An 18,571-nucleotide genomic window follows, 5' to 3' on the forward strand; every position below is an offset into this window, starting at 1 on the left:
ATTTCCATAACATCAGCCTGCTGCGTGCAACAGCTCGTCGCCGGGTACGGTGAGAGGGACCACCACGATATGATTATATGATTCCCACAGTAATACTGGAGTTATGAATTGAGCACGTTACCGTTGTTATACATTTATAGGCTATCACTACCTCTGTCTCGAAGGTATGCTGGTGGGGAAGGGGTGAAACTGTTGGAGACGCACCCGCCATCACAATCTGGACAACCTTGCTTCATATTAGAATTTTTTTGAAACTCTTCACACGAACTGTAAAATCTTTATTTAACTCCCCTGGTTGAAAGTTTACTTCGCCAAATTTGAGATCGGGCTTCTAGATCTATTATCCCCCACTTTGCATCAGGATATGCGGATATTTTTAACCTGAAAAGTTTCTATATTTAAAAATGTAGGGAGCTGATAAGACTGGCTGCACACTTATACAATACAGATAAAAGTATTGCGCTGTGCATGAGTACACTTTCCACGCTCGATATCTTCAGCAGCAGCTATATTAAATACCCATCAGTCGTACGGCAGGGATCGGGCAGCCGCAAGATCCTCGCAACAGCAACACAACAGCAAGATATCCCGGGTACCAGTGCCATATAATATGTCTGAGAAGAGAAATTTGATTGGGTAAAAAGCCCCTCCCAACCGTTGATAGAGTTAAAAAGTGCCTTGGTCCTTTCTCCCAATGCATGCAATCATATTTTCCTAAATCCAGTGAGTAGTGTTGGGTGTGGCTATTGGATATCTCCGTCAACAGGTTTAATAATGGAGCCAGCCATTTAAACATAAAGATATATCTCCGTGTCTGGTGATCTGGAGACTGGAGACCCTTGTTTACTGCAGCCAGTCTGCGGGGACGAGCCTGGGATGGCCACATGGAGATGGCGGCACAGACTAGCTGCGACGGAACATCGAGGATTTCGAGTCGCACATACTGTACTAGTACGAGTGGAGATTGGATGCTTGGAGGGTTAGAAAAATAGGATTTATACTGGGTGGTTCCAGGCCAACCAAGCACATGTCGGGGCGCATAGATAGAAGGATACTAGTCACTACCAGATACCACAGCGCTTATCGGTCTGCCAGTAGGTCACCGTTCACCCTGAAGGCTTGAAAACAAATAAAAGACAATAGATAGAGTTAGATCAAGAGTGCTAGTATCCCATACAACAACCAATGCCGCCTCTGCTCCTCCTATGTAGTATGGAGAGCCATGCTGCGAGATCTGCCCTTAGGAGGCACCAACCATGGTCACTTCGCTGCAGGTTGATGCGACCCGTCTGAGACCCATGCCAAGCCTCTCCTCAACCGTCCGTGTCTGGTCTCCGACTCCTCGCAACCACCTCCTGGTACCTCATCTCAACCTCTCCTCCTCTCCAGCTCACCTTTTCACTGTCTCACTCTCTGGCTCCCCTCTGCGGTTGTCTGTCGTCTTCTTATCTGCTCTATCGTTCCCTGCTTGAGCGGTGCTGTGTCTTTTGTCTCCCTCTCTTCTGCTTGTCGTGGAATCTGACCATCACCAACACCTTCGCCAGCCGGGGTATCTTATCGTCGCCTCAACACATTCCCTCCTCCCGTCCCCGTTACTAAAGGACTTGCGATCTCTCCCGGTCTCTGAATTCTGGTTCCTCTCCAATTGGTTTTGTTGTGTGATCTCTCCCTCCATTATTTACTACTCCGGCTGCCGCCTCCCGAACGAACGATCACCCCCGATTCCATCCTCGTGCGTGATCAAAGAAAAATTTTTAACTCTCCTTGATATAAAAGGTTGCCAGATATTCAAGATAGTACCGAAGAGGTATATTATACCTTGTCGAAGAAAGAAAGTGTCATCATAGAACCCCCTTGTGTGTTTCTTTGGAGCAGAAACCAACCACCTCTGGATTGAATCCTGTTCGAATTGAGCTGGTGCTTTATTCGTTTCTTGTTCAGGCCTTGACATCGCTGCTGCCGGACTTTGATCACCAGCTGGCCCTCTTTGACGTAATCTTCTGCTTTTCTACACGGACTCATTTTCAGCTGCTGAATCATTTCGTTACTTTTTTTAACTTTTTTCTATTGGCTTTTTCCCCTGAAAGCTTAACAAAAATGGCCTCTGGACCAGCCACTCAGTCATTGAAGGTTGGTTAAAAGTGCTGCTGGCTCAAATACCCCCTTTTTGATTTGTATAATTTTATCTCCTGATCAATCTGCTGACGGTTTTATCCCACTTGCAGTGTGTCGTTACTGGTGACGGTGCTGTTGGCAAGGTAAGCACTTTCCCCCTTAAGCTCCGTGGCGCTTCGTGTTGATATCCTGACTAACTTAAAAATCTTAAGACATGTCTCCTTATTTCTTACACCACAAATGCTTTCCCCGGAGAGTATATTCCTACTGTGTATGTTTATATTCTACCTTCTCGATCGTTTTTCGGTATATCTGACTGGACGTAGGTTCGACAACTACTCCGCCAGTGTAATGGTTGATGGCAAACCCATTAGCCTTGGACTTTGGGATACTGCTGGACAGGAAGACTATGACAGACTACGTCCTTTATCGTATCCACAGACCGACGTTTTTCTCATATGCTTCTCTATCGTTAGCCCACCATCTTTCGATAACGTCAAGGCGAAGGTGTGTTATCATACCCTCAAGACTTTGAGACTTCCACGGTCTCTCTCTCTCTACACGAATTCTTATTAACTTTTTGCGTAGTGGCACCCAGAAATCGAACATCACGCGCCCAATGTCCCAATAATCCTTGTTGGGACCAAACTTGATCTACGTGAGGATAAGGCTACCGCTGAGAGTCTTCGTGCAAAGAAGATGGAACCAGTTTCTTATGAACAAGCCCTCGCTGTTGCCAAGGAGATTAAAGCACAGAAATACCTCGAATGCTCCGCCCTCACGCAGCGAAATCTGAAGAGTGTCTTTGATGAAGCCATCCGGTATGTTACTTGTATCTGCTCCTTGTACCATTCAACAAATATCGTAGGAGACTAACTCTTTCCAGTGCGGTGCTGAATCCGCGTCCCATCGCGAAACCTAAAAAATCCAAGTGCAGAATCCTCTGAAGCTCTCGTCCAGCGAAGCATGGCAAAATCCATTGGACTGCCCGACTTGAAAAGAACGATAGAAATATCACTATGATATCTCCCTGAGCACATTACTGTCCTTCATACATTTTATTTGCTTCTCAGCTGAAAGCAAAGTACCCAGCAACTCAGCGAACATTTGCAATTTTTTTTTTTCTGAACAGTTTGAACTCGACTCGATAATGAATATGTTTACCCTCCTTTGTACGAATTGGGGCAAACCACGACCGCTCAAATATTTTCAGTAGAGCGTTAATGACCCGATTCAATATGGACGACAAACCCTCATTTCCCAGGTACCAATTGGATCTCCTGCCATTTTCTGACTGTTATTTCCAGCTTCGTATTTTCGATCATTTGAACCCTGGATTTTCCCCTGCGTTCGCTCCGTCCGTTGCCGGTAATTAATTTATTTGGCGTCAAGATATCCTGTGTGGGCAACTTTCCCGAAATATTATGAGATCTATGCGAACTCGCGTGCCATCATGTGCTTTTTGCTTTCCTTCAAATCCCAATTACTTTTAAAACCCTTCCTTATTCTCTTACCTATCTACATTTGGAAACAAACTACTTTCCCGCACTCCTTTCCAGTATCCCTCTATCCCCTCCATTTGATTCGTCCCTAGTTGTTAAGAATCGAATCAATACGACCTAACGAAATGCCCGCCACCCTCAGATTTTCCTGCTTTCATTGTTTATTTACCACTTTTTTTTATTTTTCTCGCTCTATGGTTATTTTTGCCTACCACTCGCCCATTGCTGTTTGATATTGCTTTACCTCCCCGCCCCCGTTTTTTGTCCATGTTTACAGTTACCGGTGGATCCGGTGGGTGTTTTTTTCTCAAATTTCATTTCCGTCGTATTTCTATTTTTGACCGCATACTTTGATTTTTTTTCTTTTTCTTTCCCCCTCCTCAATTTCTTCTCCTTTTTCCCACCCACCCTTTTTCCCATTCTCCCTACCATCCCCGCAGCTTCTGTCTTTTTTCAACTTAATATTAAACTTCAACGCTATAGAACTCTTGGTCAAGATCAATTGCCTGATTGTGCTCTTATTTTCTCTTTAACACTTGGTAAAGCGATTTCCGATGCTTTTGATATTAATGCATAGGAGAGAAGATGACCAGGGCAGAAAATTTCCTTTCTGTTTGTCTTCGTCTCTTCTTTTTTCATCTATCTTATCTCTTTCTTGCAACTTTTATCTTGATATTGTTTCTCTCTTAATCCTAGACATAATGGACGGAGTACGAACCTCTCTCACTCTCACTCACTCTTTCTCTCTCCCTTTCTCTCTACTCTTATTTATTCCCCACGATTCCGACACCGACACCGTCGCTTAAAAGGAGTGAAAATTGGGAAAAAATTACAGATTGAAATCCTTTGTTGTAGCTATCCATATGCCTTCACGCTATATTCATGCGATCATCCCATCCCATCCCGTCCCACCCCCATCCACACACCCACGCACCCACTTTACTCAAACAAGACAACGGACACACCGTCTCACCTGTCATCGCCCCCTCACATCCCCTAAACCACTAGACGTATATGCCATTTTTTGTCCGGAGTTTTGCGTCGTGGCAATTGTAGTTCTCGAAAGCCTCAAGAGAAAATGGGATGTCCGAAAGAGGTGCCGTTGGAGGTGTCGATAGCTGAGATGGAATGTAGTGGGTACATTTGGTGGAATATCGCAATGAAAAGAATGGAGCCCTGACAGATGGCGGCACGCTTCGGGAAGGATAGTGTGTACCCCGGACGCATGGTTCCGAAGGAGTATTAGATAGCTTCTTTACGGAGTAATCACAGCGAGTTTGCTTCAGATGTATTTCTCGCCGGCGAGAGCAGAGGCCTAGAACTAGGGAGAGCCAGCGAGAATTTTCGTTGTTTTCCATTCCAGGATCTTCGGATGTGATATTGGGGCCGTTAAAAAGACGTCTATCCATAAAGGCACCATCTGCCACGCTGGATCTAATGATGTCCATGCCCATCTAGTTGGGTTTTCACTATTGTATAAATGTCCTTACCGTTTGGTAAATACAAACTTGCCTAGGTCTCGGGGCCGAGTGTCGGCCAACCAAGGCTTCGTGGTTAGATGTGATATTAGATGGGGTTGCTTGTTCCAGAATGTCAAACGATCTGGTCATAGTGTGATGAGCCATGAAGGACTCGAGATGAAGTGGGAAAGGCAGTAGCGGGTGTGACTGTTCTGCAAAGAGGTTTGATGTTAATTATCCAAATCTTAATAGCTAAGTGATAGAATGCCAAAGTTAAGTAAAAAACTAAAAACGGGAGGGTGGAAAATTAAAGCAGAATAAAAATTCAATATCAAAACAATATGAAAAGCACAAGTGATGAGAAAACAAGGAAATCGGACAACACGCCATTACTCCCACTCCATTCCCCGTCTCTTCGTTTTGGTTAATATTCCTGTTTACTTACCCAAGGCAATTAGAAATCGAAAGGTATCGTTCTCAAGAACCAGGAACCCATTTCCTCCGACTAGGATGCACATCGTCCATATCGTTTTTAACTGGCACAGCTTCTGAATCGCCACCCGGCTGAGTAATATTGGAGTTCTTTTTCTGTTTCCGAGCTTCCTTCGCAGCGCGAGAACGTTGCTCGGAGAGCTTCGTATTCTTCTCAACGATTCGCGCTTTACGAGTTTTGGATTTCGAGCCACCTCCACCAGCACTAATAGAGATGTGTAAGTTTGAGCAAGTATGGTGGCGCGCGGATTAAAAGCGGGGAGGGGGGAGAAGGGAAAAACGATAAAGGAACAAGTAACCAGAGATGCAACTACTAGGAGAGAAATGGAAAGAGAGAAATGGAAAAAAGCTCTCACGTTAACTCAACGTTGATTTTCCTGGAAGGGTTCTCGCCATCGTCGAATAAAGAGTGGTGGTACAGCTTTAAACACGTCTTCATGCGATCATAACGGTCGAATTCGATGAACGCAAAGCCACGGCCCTTCTTCCCACCCTTTTCGCTAGGGAGCCGAATATCGTTGGGTTCGATTTTTGCGAAGTGTTTTTGCACGGCTTCTAGGCTTGTATGGAAAGGCAAATTACCTGCATCGTGGTGTTATTATCATACAGTGCGTAAAGGCAGAATTGGAATGCCAGTAGGAACGTATGTGTCAAATCAGGGGGAGTATTTACCGATGAATGCGATCAATCTCAGGTTTTTCTTTTCTCCGTCATGTCCGTTGGCACCGTCGATATTTTCATCAACGCCATTCTCCGCAGCAACATCGGTTTCAACCACAGGCGTTTCTTCGGTAATTTCCCCATGCCTGTTGATAAGTGCTGTTCCCGTTTTATCTTTCTTATTTTTATCTTTATTCCGCTTCCTTTCCTTCTTTTGCTCCTTTTGCTCCTGTTGGCTCCCTAATTGTTCTGCCGAATTTTCATGCTCCTCTTTCTCCTCGCGGCCCCCCTCCACTTTTTGCTTGTCCTTTATGCCTTTTTTATTCTTCTTCTTCTCCTTTCTCTTCTTATCTCTTTCCTCTTCTGCTGCTTCGCCGCCATCCTTTGCTTTGTTCTCCTTCACCTTTTTCTCCACATCGTCTTCCGCAGCACCGTTTGCCAATTTCATCTCAACATCCGGGTAATTTCCGTTAACTTCTACATCATCCCGAACCTCGTTGTCCTGATCCTTTTCCTTCTCCTTCTTCTCCTTTTCCTTCTTTTTCCTCCTTTCCCTCTTTTCTTTCCTCTCCTTCGATTTATCTATTTTCCTCTCCTTATCGCTATTTTTGGATTTCTTCTGCCTCACCTCCGTAACTTCAACCGCGTCATCTTCAGCTGGGAGCTGGCTCCGTTTCCGTTTATCGCCCATTTTTTCAGGTGATAGTATTCTACGAACTATACTCGGCTTCGAGAAAACAAAACAAGAAATGTAATTAGCGAATGGCAAAATGAAAATTAAACAACTAATTTTCCGCGAGTGTCAAGGTGCATATGATGTGAAGGTGCAGACTTACCAAGTGATTCCTCTTTCCGTGTTCCGGTCTTCCCCACAATGTAGTTGATACTTTTTTTGGCAAAATTTAAGTCTTTTTTTTTTTTTTTTGGCGGAAATATTTCTGCCAGCCCAGTTAGGCGGTAAGAATAAATAAGCTTCCAAGGTTCCAAGGTTCTTTCGCACTTATCACGTGTGATCGAAGCCCTAACTGTGCTCAAGCTATCCAGCTCTGGCAAATTGTTGTCAATGGGGGTTTCCGCAACAGTGCCCGAACTAAAACTCTAGAATTCTCTGAGCTTTGAGGGCCATTCCACCATGTGAGTCTCAATCCTCTCTATTTTCCCTGTTTTCCTGGAGTTTGTATGGGGGAAATTACATAACTCTAAATGCCAGTACTGGCATTGGTAGCATTTTAATCACCGTCAGACTCGCTATGAAAGGTCCACGTAGGAAAATTTTGAATTGACTATGGTATGGCGACTACGTTCTCTATAGCAATAGCACACATACGCCCCAGCGAACCAGCCATACGTCCGTAATCCAGCCCTTACTCTTTACACCGTCAACAGCTCATACGATAATAGCGAAGGATTCTAATGAACACGGATATCATGAGGCCACCCCGGGGTCGTTTGATTTTCTTCCAGTACTTGGATAATGCAACTGCTCTCTTCAGCTTCAGCTTTCTATGTTATTTCTTCCATTCCACACCATGGTGGCCGTCAATAAAAGCCCTGCCCACCAGACGGCCGGTTTAATTTTTGGTACCCCATCGAATCGGCTCTGGAGTTCCCACAACAAGTGAGGACGGGTACCCAGTTGCCGTGGGAGCCTGGGAAGGATATTGGATGATTCCAAAAGGTGAAGACACCATATACAGGATAATTGTGCACTAAAATCTCGAGATTGCAAAATTGAAATCCAGGCTGCAACCCTACCGTGGCCTGACGGTAGGCAAGATACGAAACCATATCGCTTCAGAAAATCAGGATTTCGACATGGTTCTCGCAAGAAGTGTACCGGTGGCGTAGATCTGCGCGATTGAGAAATTGAAGAAGAGGTAGATGTAAATCTTTCATGTCGAATATGCCCCGTTTCTTCTGGTCGACGTATGAGCCGTCGATGACAATCCGTTGGAGTTGTTTAAGTCTTAGCTCGCCTGATATAGAACGGGTCAGATCCTTTTTGAATCCCCCCAAAATAAGCTGTCAATAGAAAGACTCACCAGAGGTAGCCAAATCGTTCAATCGCACAGGGGTCCCGATGCCAATACCAACTCTTCAGGCAATTAGCACCTATTCATTACTTGACATTTTCCCAGTGAAACCTACCTTGTTTTTTTCACAAACTCCTTGGCTTCAGCCAGCTTGATATGTTTCGCGAATAATTTCGCCACTGCACAGTCTTGGTTTTGGAATTGCCGAAGTGCTCTAGAAAGGATCCGTTACTAATGCATTGCCAATGACTACGTTACAGTGAACAAATAGCTTTATAAACGGAAATGCTAACCTCGTAATATCTGCCGCCCTGAGGCCTGCGAGCGTGATCACTATTGTATGCGGACTGCCATTTTCTTTAGGTGCAGTTGAAAGGGAGTCGGGGCTCCCTTTCTTCCTGCTATAAACCTTCAAAAATGCGGGCAGATTTTCTAACACTCTTGGTGACTTCCATGAAGTCGTATCGAGAAATGCCTGTTCTGTTCCAAGGTCAGTGCGAGGTTCGGAAATAAACAGATTATGCTTGCTCGTTGATGACCAAACATAATTCCCAAAGCTTAAACATGTAAAATGTACCTATCTTACCTGGTACATAGACATCGTCTAATTCGATGGCGGTCAATTGGCTGTTGTGCCGTTTGGCTTGTTGTGCGAAGAAATCCGCTAGGAGAGGCCCGTCCATCTTGCCAATAGACTCATCTATTCCATCCTTCTTGTCTGCATCTTTCGGGTCTTCAACAATTTGCTTCGTTCTCTTGCGTTTCCTCTTCTTGATACCACCCTCATCAGCTGCTGCCCCTGGTGCTGTGGGAGGAGCATGCTGTGCTGACCCAGTGTCTGCCTCGTCTTCTCTACGTCTTTTCTTCCCGGCTTTAATTAAGGGTTTCGATTGCGCAGGCAAACCCATGGCGACTTTAGTCAATAGTATTTCTTCAGAGGATATGTAGCTAAAGCCCAATTTTCTTTGCTAAGTGAAGCTTCAATTTTTGATGGAAATTTTGGCTTCTGATGTTTGGCTTAGTCATCAACTCATATCTTATCTCTTAGCCACCATCTTGCACCGATGGGAACAAAAACATCGAAATGAACGCGTCGCAGTCAAGCATTTGTAAAGTTATCCTCACAGCGAATAAACCCGCTACATTTCAGAGTTTAAATATACCTTTTTACATGCACATGGAAACGGACACCTGGGATCGATCATGTCGTCACCCTCCAAACAAACCGAGAGCACAACCCCTCGAGGCAAACAGAATAGAAATTCTTCAGACCATGAGAGCCCCCCTCAATGCCGTAAGTGAAATGGTGATTGCGGGGATGGAAAAATGTACAAAGATATTTACTAAGTATCCTTTGATGTATTCATTTTATATTTCACATAGCTTCACCAACTCGCTGGTACCCTAAACCCTACTACCCCCGCGCAAACCTCTGTTCCTCCTCCACTTTCCACCAACAGAGCTTCCGCCAGGCAGACACCCCGTGGTGCATATTCAGGTGCCAATGCTGCTCCCGCGACTCCCCACGCTCTACGCGCGCTTCAAAGACGTGCAGCTACGCATACTCCGGGGCGGGATCGGAGGAAAAGCGGACGGATGCAGCGAGAAACGCCCATGGATGTCCTGAGGAACTTGGGAAAAGGTTCGTAAACAGTGACTACTGTATTTCTTGGTTAGATGATATATATATATATATGTATATATGTTTGCTGATCGTCATATTTTCTTGAAACATAGTACTGGCTCCTACCACGAGACCAGTGTCATCATCACCACAAGAAGAGCCAGAGAAACCGCCGCCGCAGCCAATCGATGATCTTGATGAAGAACCCGATCTTCCAAGGCCTAGGCTTTCACTGCCTCTCACGGAAATGATTGTACAAGGCGACGGGAGTCCAGATATTCAACCTCCTAGACTGTCACTGGCTATCGAGGAGGATGTCGATCAAACTTGGAGATCAATTGAAATGCCAAGACGAGATCGGAGCATACAAGATCGAACAACTCTTTCCAGAGTTAGCATGGGGAGCAACCGGTTCAGTGACCACTTTGGTGACCTCAGCAGAATGGAAGATCTAGAGGAGGAGGAAGCAGAGTATACGATAGTTCAAGGAGATGATGAAGATGACCATGGACAAGATACGGGACTTGTTTTCGACGCAGGGTAAGGGTTTGTCAATTTTTTTTCTATATACTCAAGGCTAATTTTACAAAAGAGGAGAGACCGAAGATTTGCGACGTTTCAATCTGGACTTTTCCTTCCCTACACCAGACGTAACGACTGCTAGAATTTCTGGAAATCAACTCCAGCAAGAATATGGGGGATTTTGCACTTGATATAAATCCTGATGTGGACACAGGCTTTCCATCGTCTGATAGCATTGTCGAGGAAGGTGGCATTGAGCTTGCATTCCAAGACGACTTTTCCAGACCAGCGCCTCCTTCGAGCAGTCCGGAGCCAGCACCTCAAGTGATGGTGAAAGGTAACAAGCGACAAAAGCTATCACGACACGGCATTCCCGTACCACAGCTGCCCTCCGGTATCATAAAAAAACTAGCCACCCGGTTTGCCCGGACTGGAGGTGGGGGAAAGTCTAGAATCAGCAAGGACACCCTGGCTGCGATTGAGCAGGCTACCGAATGGTATTTTGAGCAGGCGAGTGATGACCTCTCGACATACGCGAAACATGCGGGCAGAAAGACCATCGATGAGACGGATGTCACGACACTCATGAGAAGGTAAATTTACCCCCTTCTCCTGACTTGGGTCCCTCATCAACTGGGAATTAAATCCTAACCTATGCTAATGCGGGAGATAGACAACGGCATATTGGCAAAAACACTACAATGTTCGCGCTTGCCCAAAAACATCTGCCGAAAGAGCTTCTGCATGACATCCGGCTTCCAAAACGCTGAAATTTTCCATTCCACGGAACAGCGACTATGCTGTTACGTTCAAACTCAGAAGACTAATTCGCCTATGTAAAGAGCGGAGGGATTCGTGTATCACGAGGCTACCAGCCTTTATTATGTCGTACACGTCGTGTGATCTCGTTAGGCTTCTTTCTAACAACCATCCAGAACATTATCGCAGTGGCCAATGACAGACCGTACCTAGACACGCAATTAATAATTTAGATGCAAGATCAGGACACGCAAGGTTGAGCAGATGGCAAAAATGGCCTACCATGTTACGATATACTGAGCGTGATTATTCCTGAGATTTACCTCAGGTGCACGCCCGATAGGAATGCCCTTTGCTTCTCTATGATAAATCGTGAGGAGCTCAGGATCTAAAGATCCCGTCGTCAGTCTTTGGGTGATGCATTCATCGGGGCGTGTGCAGACATAACAAAGCAATTCTTACGCATTGTTTCTTCAATCCAGATTGGTTGGCTACCAGTAAGCTCTGCCATCTGCGCTACATCCGGAAAATAGAACTTTCCCACTTCCGGTTTATTTTCCGGTGTGAACATATTTTTTTTCCACGGGGCGCGCAGTAATCCTTCCACCGTAACTTCTCCCTCAGGTAAACCCTCCTTCCTATCTCTTTGGTCTTTGCGATCCTTTGCGACCCATCCCCGATTAACGAGCACTGTGCTCCCGACATCACCTCGCTCAAGTGGTGTGATGACTAGGTATCCATCCTTGCCCTCATACAAACGTGGCCCGATGAGCATTTCTTGGTCATGTCTGAGACGACCCGTGGCATATACACGGCGATAGTCAAAGTCAGAGATAGCGTTTGGATCGACGACAGGCGGAAGTGGTAGGGGCGATTTAACGAGACGGTCTTCATATTTAGCGATGAGCTTGGTTTTCCAGTCCAAGCGCTGGACTTGCCATGTTCCGAGGGCAAACGCGGTAATGGGTATGATAGCTGCATAATAGAGAAATTATTAATAGAGAAATCATTAATGTAAGATTTCAGAGAGACGTCTTTTTATATTTACAGAGGAAATTCTTCCAGCTCGCTGCAGCAATATTTGCATCAACCTACCTAGAATGATCAATCCTGGGCCATGCCTCTTCCCAGTTTTTACGAGCTTTGAGGGATTATCCACGACAGACATCCAGCTCGGGTCGTCGGCTGGTTGATGGGCAAAGCGGACCTGTTGCTTTCTCCAGCAGCGCGCGCATATCGAATCCACGTTCAGCCTCCGCGGTGCGGTTCGTAACGGGGTACCTGAGAATGCAGAAGCAAATTTCTGTAGCGGGGAAAACGAAGGCTTCATTGGAAATGCAGAATATAGTACAATAGTACACAATATGAACGAAGAGAAAATCAATCAAATGAACAAATAAATAAATAACGAATGGTTCTTTGCCTGGAACGGCAGGTTTTTTAAAAAAAGATCTTGAGTGCCAACGGAAGGAGGAACGCCGCATGGAGGGTTGGTCCGTGCACAGTCTAACATCATATTTATGCCAGGGCAGTGTTCCAAGGTTGTGTTCAATACTACGGAGGATACATGCATTCTCCACCACGAAGATACTCAAAACATGTTTTACGCAGGGGATTTACAAGGTGGCATAGCTCTTGCAGTCAGCGAAGCCAAACATGTTATATGCTTTGTCCGAGGTTTGTCCCTTAAATGACCCCCACATCGAATGCATTGCTCCATCTATCTGCTGGTGAAGAAGCGTGTTCGAAAGTGTAAACCATATGCTGATCAATATCGCGGCCTTGTCGCAATGTGTCTAATGTAGATGACACAAACGAAAGCTTGAAATGGGAGAATGAGTATTTAGCAAGTGAGGAGGTATGGATGTTTTATGAAGCCATGTTTTTATGAGTGTTGTATGGATTTACGCTGATAGATATATTAATCGTCTACCAGATAACGACATTAGTGAAATCGAAAACAGTCTCTCTGCGGCTCCAAGCAGGTTCAGTAGAAGCAGGCTACTTAGCTTCGTTTTGCCCTATAAGCAAAATACCCGCGTTGGTAGTTATAAAGTGAGATTTCGTTCCGTTAGCCATGCTTCGTTAGTCGGCGAACCATGCGCTGACTGATGTTCTTAGAAACGGCGTGGTTCGAGAATATATCGTATCTGGCGTCTCTGAGGAGGATTTCAAGCGTCGATTGAAAAAGGGCCTCGAAGATTCCCGTGCACCAACTCCCCAGCTAGCACCGCAGCCATCACAAATAGAGAGTAATAGTTCTCCTGGGGTAATCACTCCGGTATCCTCCGGCCCTCTTTCAACACATACCCCAGACCAGGACTCGGAATCTACGGAGGAGCAGTGGCAGGGAACTTCCGAACGTCAAAGGAGGGAAAGCATACGAGCCGGCAAACGACGAGCCGAGACTATCGAAGAGCCAGAAAATGACCAAAAGGCTCCTCCATCACAAACTCAGAGCTGGCTGTTAGAACAGCGGAAACGAGAACAACAGAAGAAAGAGGAACGGGATCGAATATTAAACCAAATCAAGCGTGACGCTGAAGATCGGAAAGCGAGAGAGGAATCACGAAAAGAATCGTTCGTGTCGTCAACCAATAATGAAAACAATACGCCAAGAACTGGAAACAAACAGCCGCAAGCGAAATTTAAACCAAATCAACTCCGCTTACAAATACGTCTCTTTGATGGCAGCTCAGTACGCTCGAGTTTCTCACCAACGCAGACCATTCAAAATGACGTTCGTCCCTGGCTAGATAGCCAGCGCTCAGATGGCGACACACCATACAATTTGAAACAGATCCTCACGCCCCTCCCCAGCCGTACTATATCAGTCGCAGAAGAAAACCAAACGCTTGAGGAACTTGGGCTAGGCCCCACTGCAAATCTCGTAATGGTTCCAGTGCGCACATACACAGAAGCGTATGCCTCGGCGGAAGCCTCCCTTCCCGTTAGAGGGCTATATGCTGGTTATGACCTTGTTACTGGAACCGTTGGTGCCATAGCAGGGGCCATAGGATCAATCCTAGGGATATCTCAGCATCCAGCTGCAAATACCGGGCCAGCAGCGGCTGAGCCACCATCCGCAGCAGAGGGGCCTAGTAGAGCTAATTTTCGGGGAGGTAGGAATGGCAGATCGAATGTGAGAACTCTCCATGACGGTGATGATGGTGATGGAGAAGGCCGACAATTTTATAACGGGAATCAGGTATAAATCTATCTTTTCCCAGGTCGTTTCTTTCCAAATCAGCGGCTCCCTTTCTTACAGATATGTTTGAAGAAAGCTTTGACTGGTTCTTCTACCTGATTTTACTAATCTAGGATGTTATAATCTTTAGTTAAATTTCGAGCCCCGTACGGATCAAGAAAACGAGTAAATATGGAGCGATTGACCTAGTCATGGAAGCCCAATCGTCAAACTGCATCTTTTCTGATTTTTTAATTGGAGTTCGGAAGCATTGCTTTTTTTTTTTTTTTTTTTTTTTTTTTTTTTTTTTTTTCTGATTCGCTAGCACTCTTTCACCGAAAAATGAACACTCTCAGTATTCTCACGACTTTAGTATATTGATAACAGGGGATTGTTGTTGTCGTTGGAAATAGGATTTGTCTCTTTTCTCTTGCTTGCTTTTTATTTCTATATGATCGTGCTTCCATTCTCCCGAAGGGTACAGCGTATTTTGCAGCTTTCTCGACGCACTACGTGTGTATGTATATAAATACAAAATGTAAAAACAAAACAGAACCGAATCGAAATCACCTGGACCGGGTTCAGCGAATCCTGGTCGATTGTATGTATGTACGATATAGAAAATGATGTTGATCACGATTCCATTAGATCCACCATCGTTTCGAGTAAGTGGCGAACGTGAAACCGTAGGGAGTAGAGAGCCGGTTTCTTTTAATACTGCTTAGCAGCCTGTTGGCAAGCTTTCTACACAAATAGTTAGCGTCTGCAACTCGTCGCCAAAGAATTAAAAATATGAAAGCTTTGAATATCATACCAGCTGATCCAAATACCACCCGCAAATTGACATATTACCCTGGTTATCATCCATGCACTTTCTGAACGCACGCACATCAGTCTCGCACGCAGGCGTCTCAGCCCAGCCGCTAGAGGAGCTGTTGCTCTGATAGAGTCCGCTATCCATCGACTGAGCGGCGGCGGGTGGAGGTGCTTGTTGAGCCTCAGCTGGGGCGCTCGAGCCACCGCCGAAAAAACCGCCGATGGCATGTCCGATAGAAGATCCGACGGCGACACCACTGAATTTCGCAATAAGATGTTAGTTCTGACTTTCTTGTCCTGCTTTTTTCTTCCATCTCACCGGGGCGGGTCATCAGAGTGAGTGTGCTTACGCAGCGGTGGAGGCCATCTGGCCGAATAAGCCCGGCCCAGAGCTCTGCTGCACAGGGGCAGCTTGAGCGGCTGGTGGTTGAGCGGCATTTGTGGTAGCTGGGGGATGGGCAGCTGTGGTAGCAGAGCGTTGTTGTTGGGCGGGAGCGGGTCGGGGGGGAGCAGCACCTGGTCTCGAAGGAGCGCTACGGGCAGGAGGAGCAGCGCCACGGCGTTGACGAGCCATTTTCGTGATGTGCAAAAGACGGATCACTTGTTTTTATATGCGGGGGTAGGGTTATAGAAAGTATCAATGGTCTATGAAGCTATGGTGGGCGAGTGTTGGAATTGGAGCGGAAATGATTGAGGTTTCTTCTAACAGAGAGTGTTTAAATTTGCTGAGGCTCAAAGTCAGGGAGAATAGTCGGACCGGTGCGGAGTAAACGGGCTCCGATTGGCTCAACGGCGGAAAGGCCGGCCGAGGTATACGCCATTCTACGATGCCTACGGAAGGAAGAGTTACTGTATGATATGAAGGCGCAGACTTTAGAGGGAATTTTTTTTCTTTTTTTCCAGTATCTAGCTTCTTAACAGTACACCCGATGCCATGCCTCAATATCCCAGCTCCAGGCCCAAGTCATCCCCACGCGTTCTGTTGGAAGAGACATTTCGGCGAAATACACTTAGACTGGTGATGCTAGAACATTCTGTTGAGCAAAGACATGGATGGCTACCAACCAAATCACCATCTAGCTGACACACGTTCCCTTGGAGGGTGGGATAAGCTCCGGCTCATGCGCACATTCCAATCCAAGAGGACAAACACCAAGTTGCGATCGGAATTTACGCGTACATATAATGGCGCAACCCACCCAAAGAATCGCGAGCGTCAGACGCCACTATTGGTCCCTCAAATGAACGGGGTCTTCCAGCATCAAACCGGCTCGCAAATCAAAATCAACCATTACTTTGGTTGTTAGCTTTCCTGACAGCTTGTTTATGCTTCCTTCTCGCTTGCCTTTGCTCCTTCCGCGCCTGAGCTTTCTGCGTTTGAGCCTTGTGCGCCTGAGCTTTCTGCCTTTGAGCCTTCTGCGCCTGAGGCTTCTGCGCCTGAACTTTCTTCTTTCCCTTGTCCTTTTTACCCTTCGGCGAACGGCCCAAGGACGGCATCACTTTTAGATGTTGACCACCTTTGCTTCCTGTATTCCTCAATTCAGAATCAACTTCCGTCGGCGCTTGTTGCTCCTTAGGAGTTATGCTTTGAGTTTGGGATTGGGGCTGGGATTTAGATGCTTGTTGACGAGCAAGCTTCGCAGCTTTCAATAGCGCCATGGCTTTTTCCTTTGCCTCTCTTTCTGCCCGCTCCAGATCATATTTGTCGTTTCCAGCCTGTGGTGCGAAGAAGGATCATTAAAAGGAATTGTTAGATAGTGATCATATAAGGAGATAGGGGATCTGACCAGTCCATGTTTTATAAATCGTCCAGCGGCTTCCTTGTCGACAGCCGTAGTTCGTTTCTCAGGAACGGTCTCTACGGTTTTGATCTTCTCGAAGTACTGCTTAACTCGGGTCAATTCTTTAAACACTGGGTGTTCTTTCGCATTTACGCCCTGGAGGCGTAAATAAGCTAGAAACCCATTAGTATAGGAGCACATGGGGTAGAAGGTGAGCGTAGAGCCAGGTTAAGGGAGATATCGTACAGAAAATCAAGGATTCAATAGCATAGGTGATCAGAACATGAAGCTTTGCCTTGTCCATCACGGGCATTTTCTGCGTAGTTGCAGACAGAGGCTGGCCCAGGAGAGGCTCGAGGACATCCTCAAGATCATCGATATTGTCCTCCAGCTGCTCTATTAACGGTGTCAAGTTTATAGTCTCCATAGTCACCGAGTTGCCAACTTCCGTGTGGGCTTGTGGAGATGATAATTTTCTGTTCCAGAAAAGTTTGGGCACAAAAACAATGGATTATGTCAGGGTTGACTAACTGCCGACTTTTAGCAATACTGGAGTAGATATATGACGATGCCAGCAAATATTTCTATCCCCATTCAATAATATGCAATGTCTTAACACATATAATAATTGATGGAGCTACGCGAAAGTCCTAAATTGCGCTGAATTCAAGAAGTGTTGTTGTATATTTCCTCCGACGTCACCCTTAATAACATGGCCAATTGCAGTTTTCGAGACCGCATACTCTGGGCATAAAGGTCTCGAAACATCCTTTGGGAGATCTAATCTACAATAACACTATCTATTGCAATCGAATCGGTATGCAGCCTCCAGCGTGAGCTATGACAAAGAATCACCGGACCGATCGACCACCAAACACTCCACGCCTGGTGCAAGCTAAATATTTCAGGCATACCAGCAGTCAACATGCGGGTCGGCCTCACCACCAACTGGCTCTTCGCAAGATGCCCTGATGCCATCCGGATGCGCTCAGTTTCCTTCCGGCTCTTTCATACCACACTCAAGCAGTCCCACGACGATTCCGCCAAGCCTCAGCGCCCGCTTCAGGAACAGAGAATACCGTCACGAATACACATTATAGGTGTGGGAAATATTGGAGGATTCCTGGCCCACTCTTTAGCTGGTGATACTAAACACCTGCCAATAACCCTCTTACTGCACAATTCCAAGACACTGGAACGGTGGGGAAAGAATAGGCAACGGATAACATTGGTACGAAATGGACTCGCAGAGCATAGATGGGGCTTCGATATCAATGTTAAAAGAGATGGTATTTGGTATTACGTGCCGCAGGATTCAAAGCTAGCCCAGGAACAGAAGAAAGCTGGCGGGTATGTTGAGCGAGATCCCATAGACGCAAACGAGGAAATTATTGACAACCTGATCGTCGCTTCGAAGGCTACAAGGGTGCGGTGGGTGTTAGAATCTGTTAAACATCGTCTCACCCCGTATTCTACAATTGTCTTCGTACATAATGGCCTAGGGGTCCAGGAACAAGTGAACGAACACGTTTTCCCAGATCCGAAGACTCGCCCGAGTTACATTTTTGGGGTAATCTCTCATGGGTTGTTTAAAATGGATCATTTTGTGATCAAACATGC

At 46.0% G+C, this 18,571-nt stretch overlaps 9 protein-coding genes across 9 annotated transcripts; 4 read left to right on the forward strand and 5 right to left on the reverse strand.

The window, feature by feature from the left end:
- Positions 1-2,097: 2,097 nt before the first annotated feature.
- HCAG_01183 (protein rho2) lies at positions 2,098-3,062 on the forward strand (the record flags this gene model as incomplete). Its single annotated transcript, XM_001544087.1, has 6 exons — positions 2,098-2,130; positions 2,226-2,258; positions 2,328-2,386; positions 2,442-2,622; positions 2,704-2,936; positions 3,002-3,062. The coding sequence occupies 6 exons, from the start codon at positions 2,098-2,100 to the stop codon at positions 3,060-3,062; spliced, it is 600 nt and encodes a 199-aa protein (XP_001544137.1).
- Positions 3,063-5,554: 2,492 nt separating this feature from the next.
- On the reverse strand, positions 5,555-6,920 carry HCAG_01184 (predicted protein; the record flags this gene model as incomplete). Its single annotated transcript, XM_001544088.1, has 3 exons — positions 5,555-5,774; positions 5,926-6,151; positions 6,242-6,920. 3 exons carry the CDS (start codon positions 6,918-6,920, stop codon positions 5,555-5,557), a joined length of 1,125 nt encoding a protein of 374 aa, XP_001544138.1.
- Positions 6,921-7,319: 399 nt separating this feature from the next.
- Positions 7,320-9,170, reverse strand: HCAG_01185 (predicted protein; the record flags this gene model as incomplete). The annotated part of the gene is made up of 7 exons (XM_001544089.1): positions 7,320-7,327; positions 7,623-7,732; positions 8,067-8,205; positions 8,272-8,324; positions 8,378-8,476; positions 8,556-8,742; positions 8,849-9,170. 7 exons carry the CDS (start codon positions 9,168-9,170, stop codon positions 7,320-7,322), a joined length of 918 nt encoding a protein of 305 aa, XP_001544139.1.
- A 365-nt stretch (positions 9,171-9,535) lies between these two features.
- Positions 9,536-11,178, forward strand: HCAG_01186 (predicted protein; the record flags this gene model as incomplete). The annotated part of the gene is made up of 5 exons (XM_001544090.1): positions 9,536-9,556; positions 9,646-9,904; positions 10,000-10,426; positions 10,642-11,001; positions 11,082-11,178. 5 exons carry the CDS (start codon positions 9,536-9,538, stop codon positions 11,176-11,178), a joined length of 1,164 nt encoding a protein of 387 aa, XP_001544140.1.
- Positions 11,179-11,328: 150 nt separating this feature from the next.
- HCAG_01187 (conserved hypothetical protein) lies at positions 11,329-12,497 on the reverse strand (the record flags this gene model as incomplete). The annotated part of the gene is made up of 4 exons (XM_001544091.1): positions 11,329-11,376; positions 11,491-11,555; positions 11,630-12,142; positions 12,263-12,497. 4 exons carry the CDS (start codon positions 12,495-12,497, stop codon positions 11,329-11,331), a joined length of 861 nt encoding a protein of 286 aa, XP_001544141.1.
- Positions 12,498-12,765: 268 nt separating this feature from the next.
- HCAG_01188 (predicted protein) lies at positions 12,766-14,544 on the forward strand (the record flags this gene model as incomplete). The annotated part of the gene is made up of 5 exons (XM_001544092.1): positions 12,766-12,844; positions 12,973-13,025; positions 13,104-13,222; positions 13,289-14,375; positions 14,506-14,544. 5 exons carry the CDS (start codon positions 12,766-12,768, stop codon positions 14,542-14,544), a joined length of 1,377 nt encoding a protein of 458 aa, XP_001544142.1.
- Positions 14,545-15,065: 521 nt separating this feature from the next.
- HCAG_01189 (predicted protein) lies at positions 15,066-15,744 on the reverse strand (the record flags this gene model as incomplete). The annotated part of the gene is made up of 3 exons (XM_001544093.1): positions 15,066-15,083; positions 15,169-15,427; positions 15,521-15,744. 3 exons carry the CDS (start codon positions 15,742-15,744, stop codon positions 15,066-15,068), a joined length of 501 nt encoding a protein of 166 aa, XP_001544143.1.
- A 710-nt stretch (positions 15,745-16,454) lies between these two features.
- On the reverse strand, positions 16,455-17,378 carry HCAG_01190 (predicted protein; the record flags this gene model as incomplete). The annotated part of the gene is made up of 4 exons (XM_001544094.1): positions 16,455-16,553; positions 16,584-16,886; positions 16,958-17,124; positions 17,198-17,378. The coding sequence occupies 4 exons, from the start codon at positions 17,376-17,378 to the stop codon at positions 16,455-16,457; spliced, it is 750 nt and encodes a 249-aa protein (XP_001544144.1).
- A 498-nt stretch (positions 17,379-17,876) lies between these two features.
- On the forward strand, positions 17,877-18,393 carry HCAG_01191 (predicted protein; the record flags this gene model as incomplete). The annotated part of the gene is made up of 2 exons (XM_001544095.1): positions 17,877-18,301; positions 18,369-18,393. The coding sequence occupies 2 exons, from the start codon at positions 17,877-17,879 to the stop codon at positions 18,391-18,393; spliced, it is 450 nt and encodes a 149-aa protein (XP_001544145.1).
- Positions 18,394-18,571: the final 178 nt, after the last annotated feature.

Source organism: Histoplasma capsulatum, genomic scaffold (genome assembly GCF_000149585.1).
Source record: "Histoplasma capsulatum NAm1 scaffold_1 genomic scaffold, whole genome shotgun sequence".
Taxonomy (NCBI): domain Eukaryota; kingdom Fungi; phylum Ascomycota; class Eurotiomycetes; order Onygenales; family Ajellomycetaceae; genus Histoplasma; species Histoplasma mississippiense.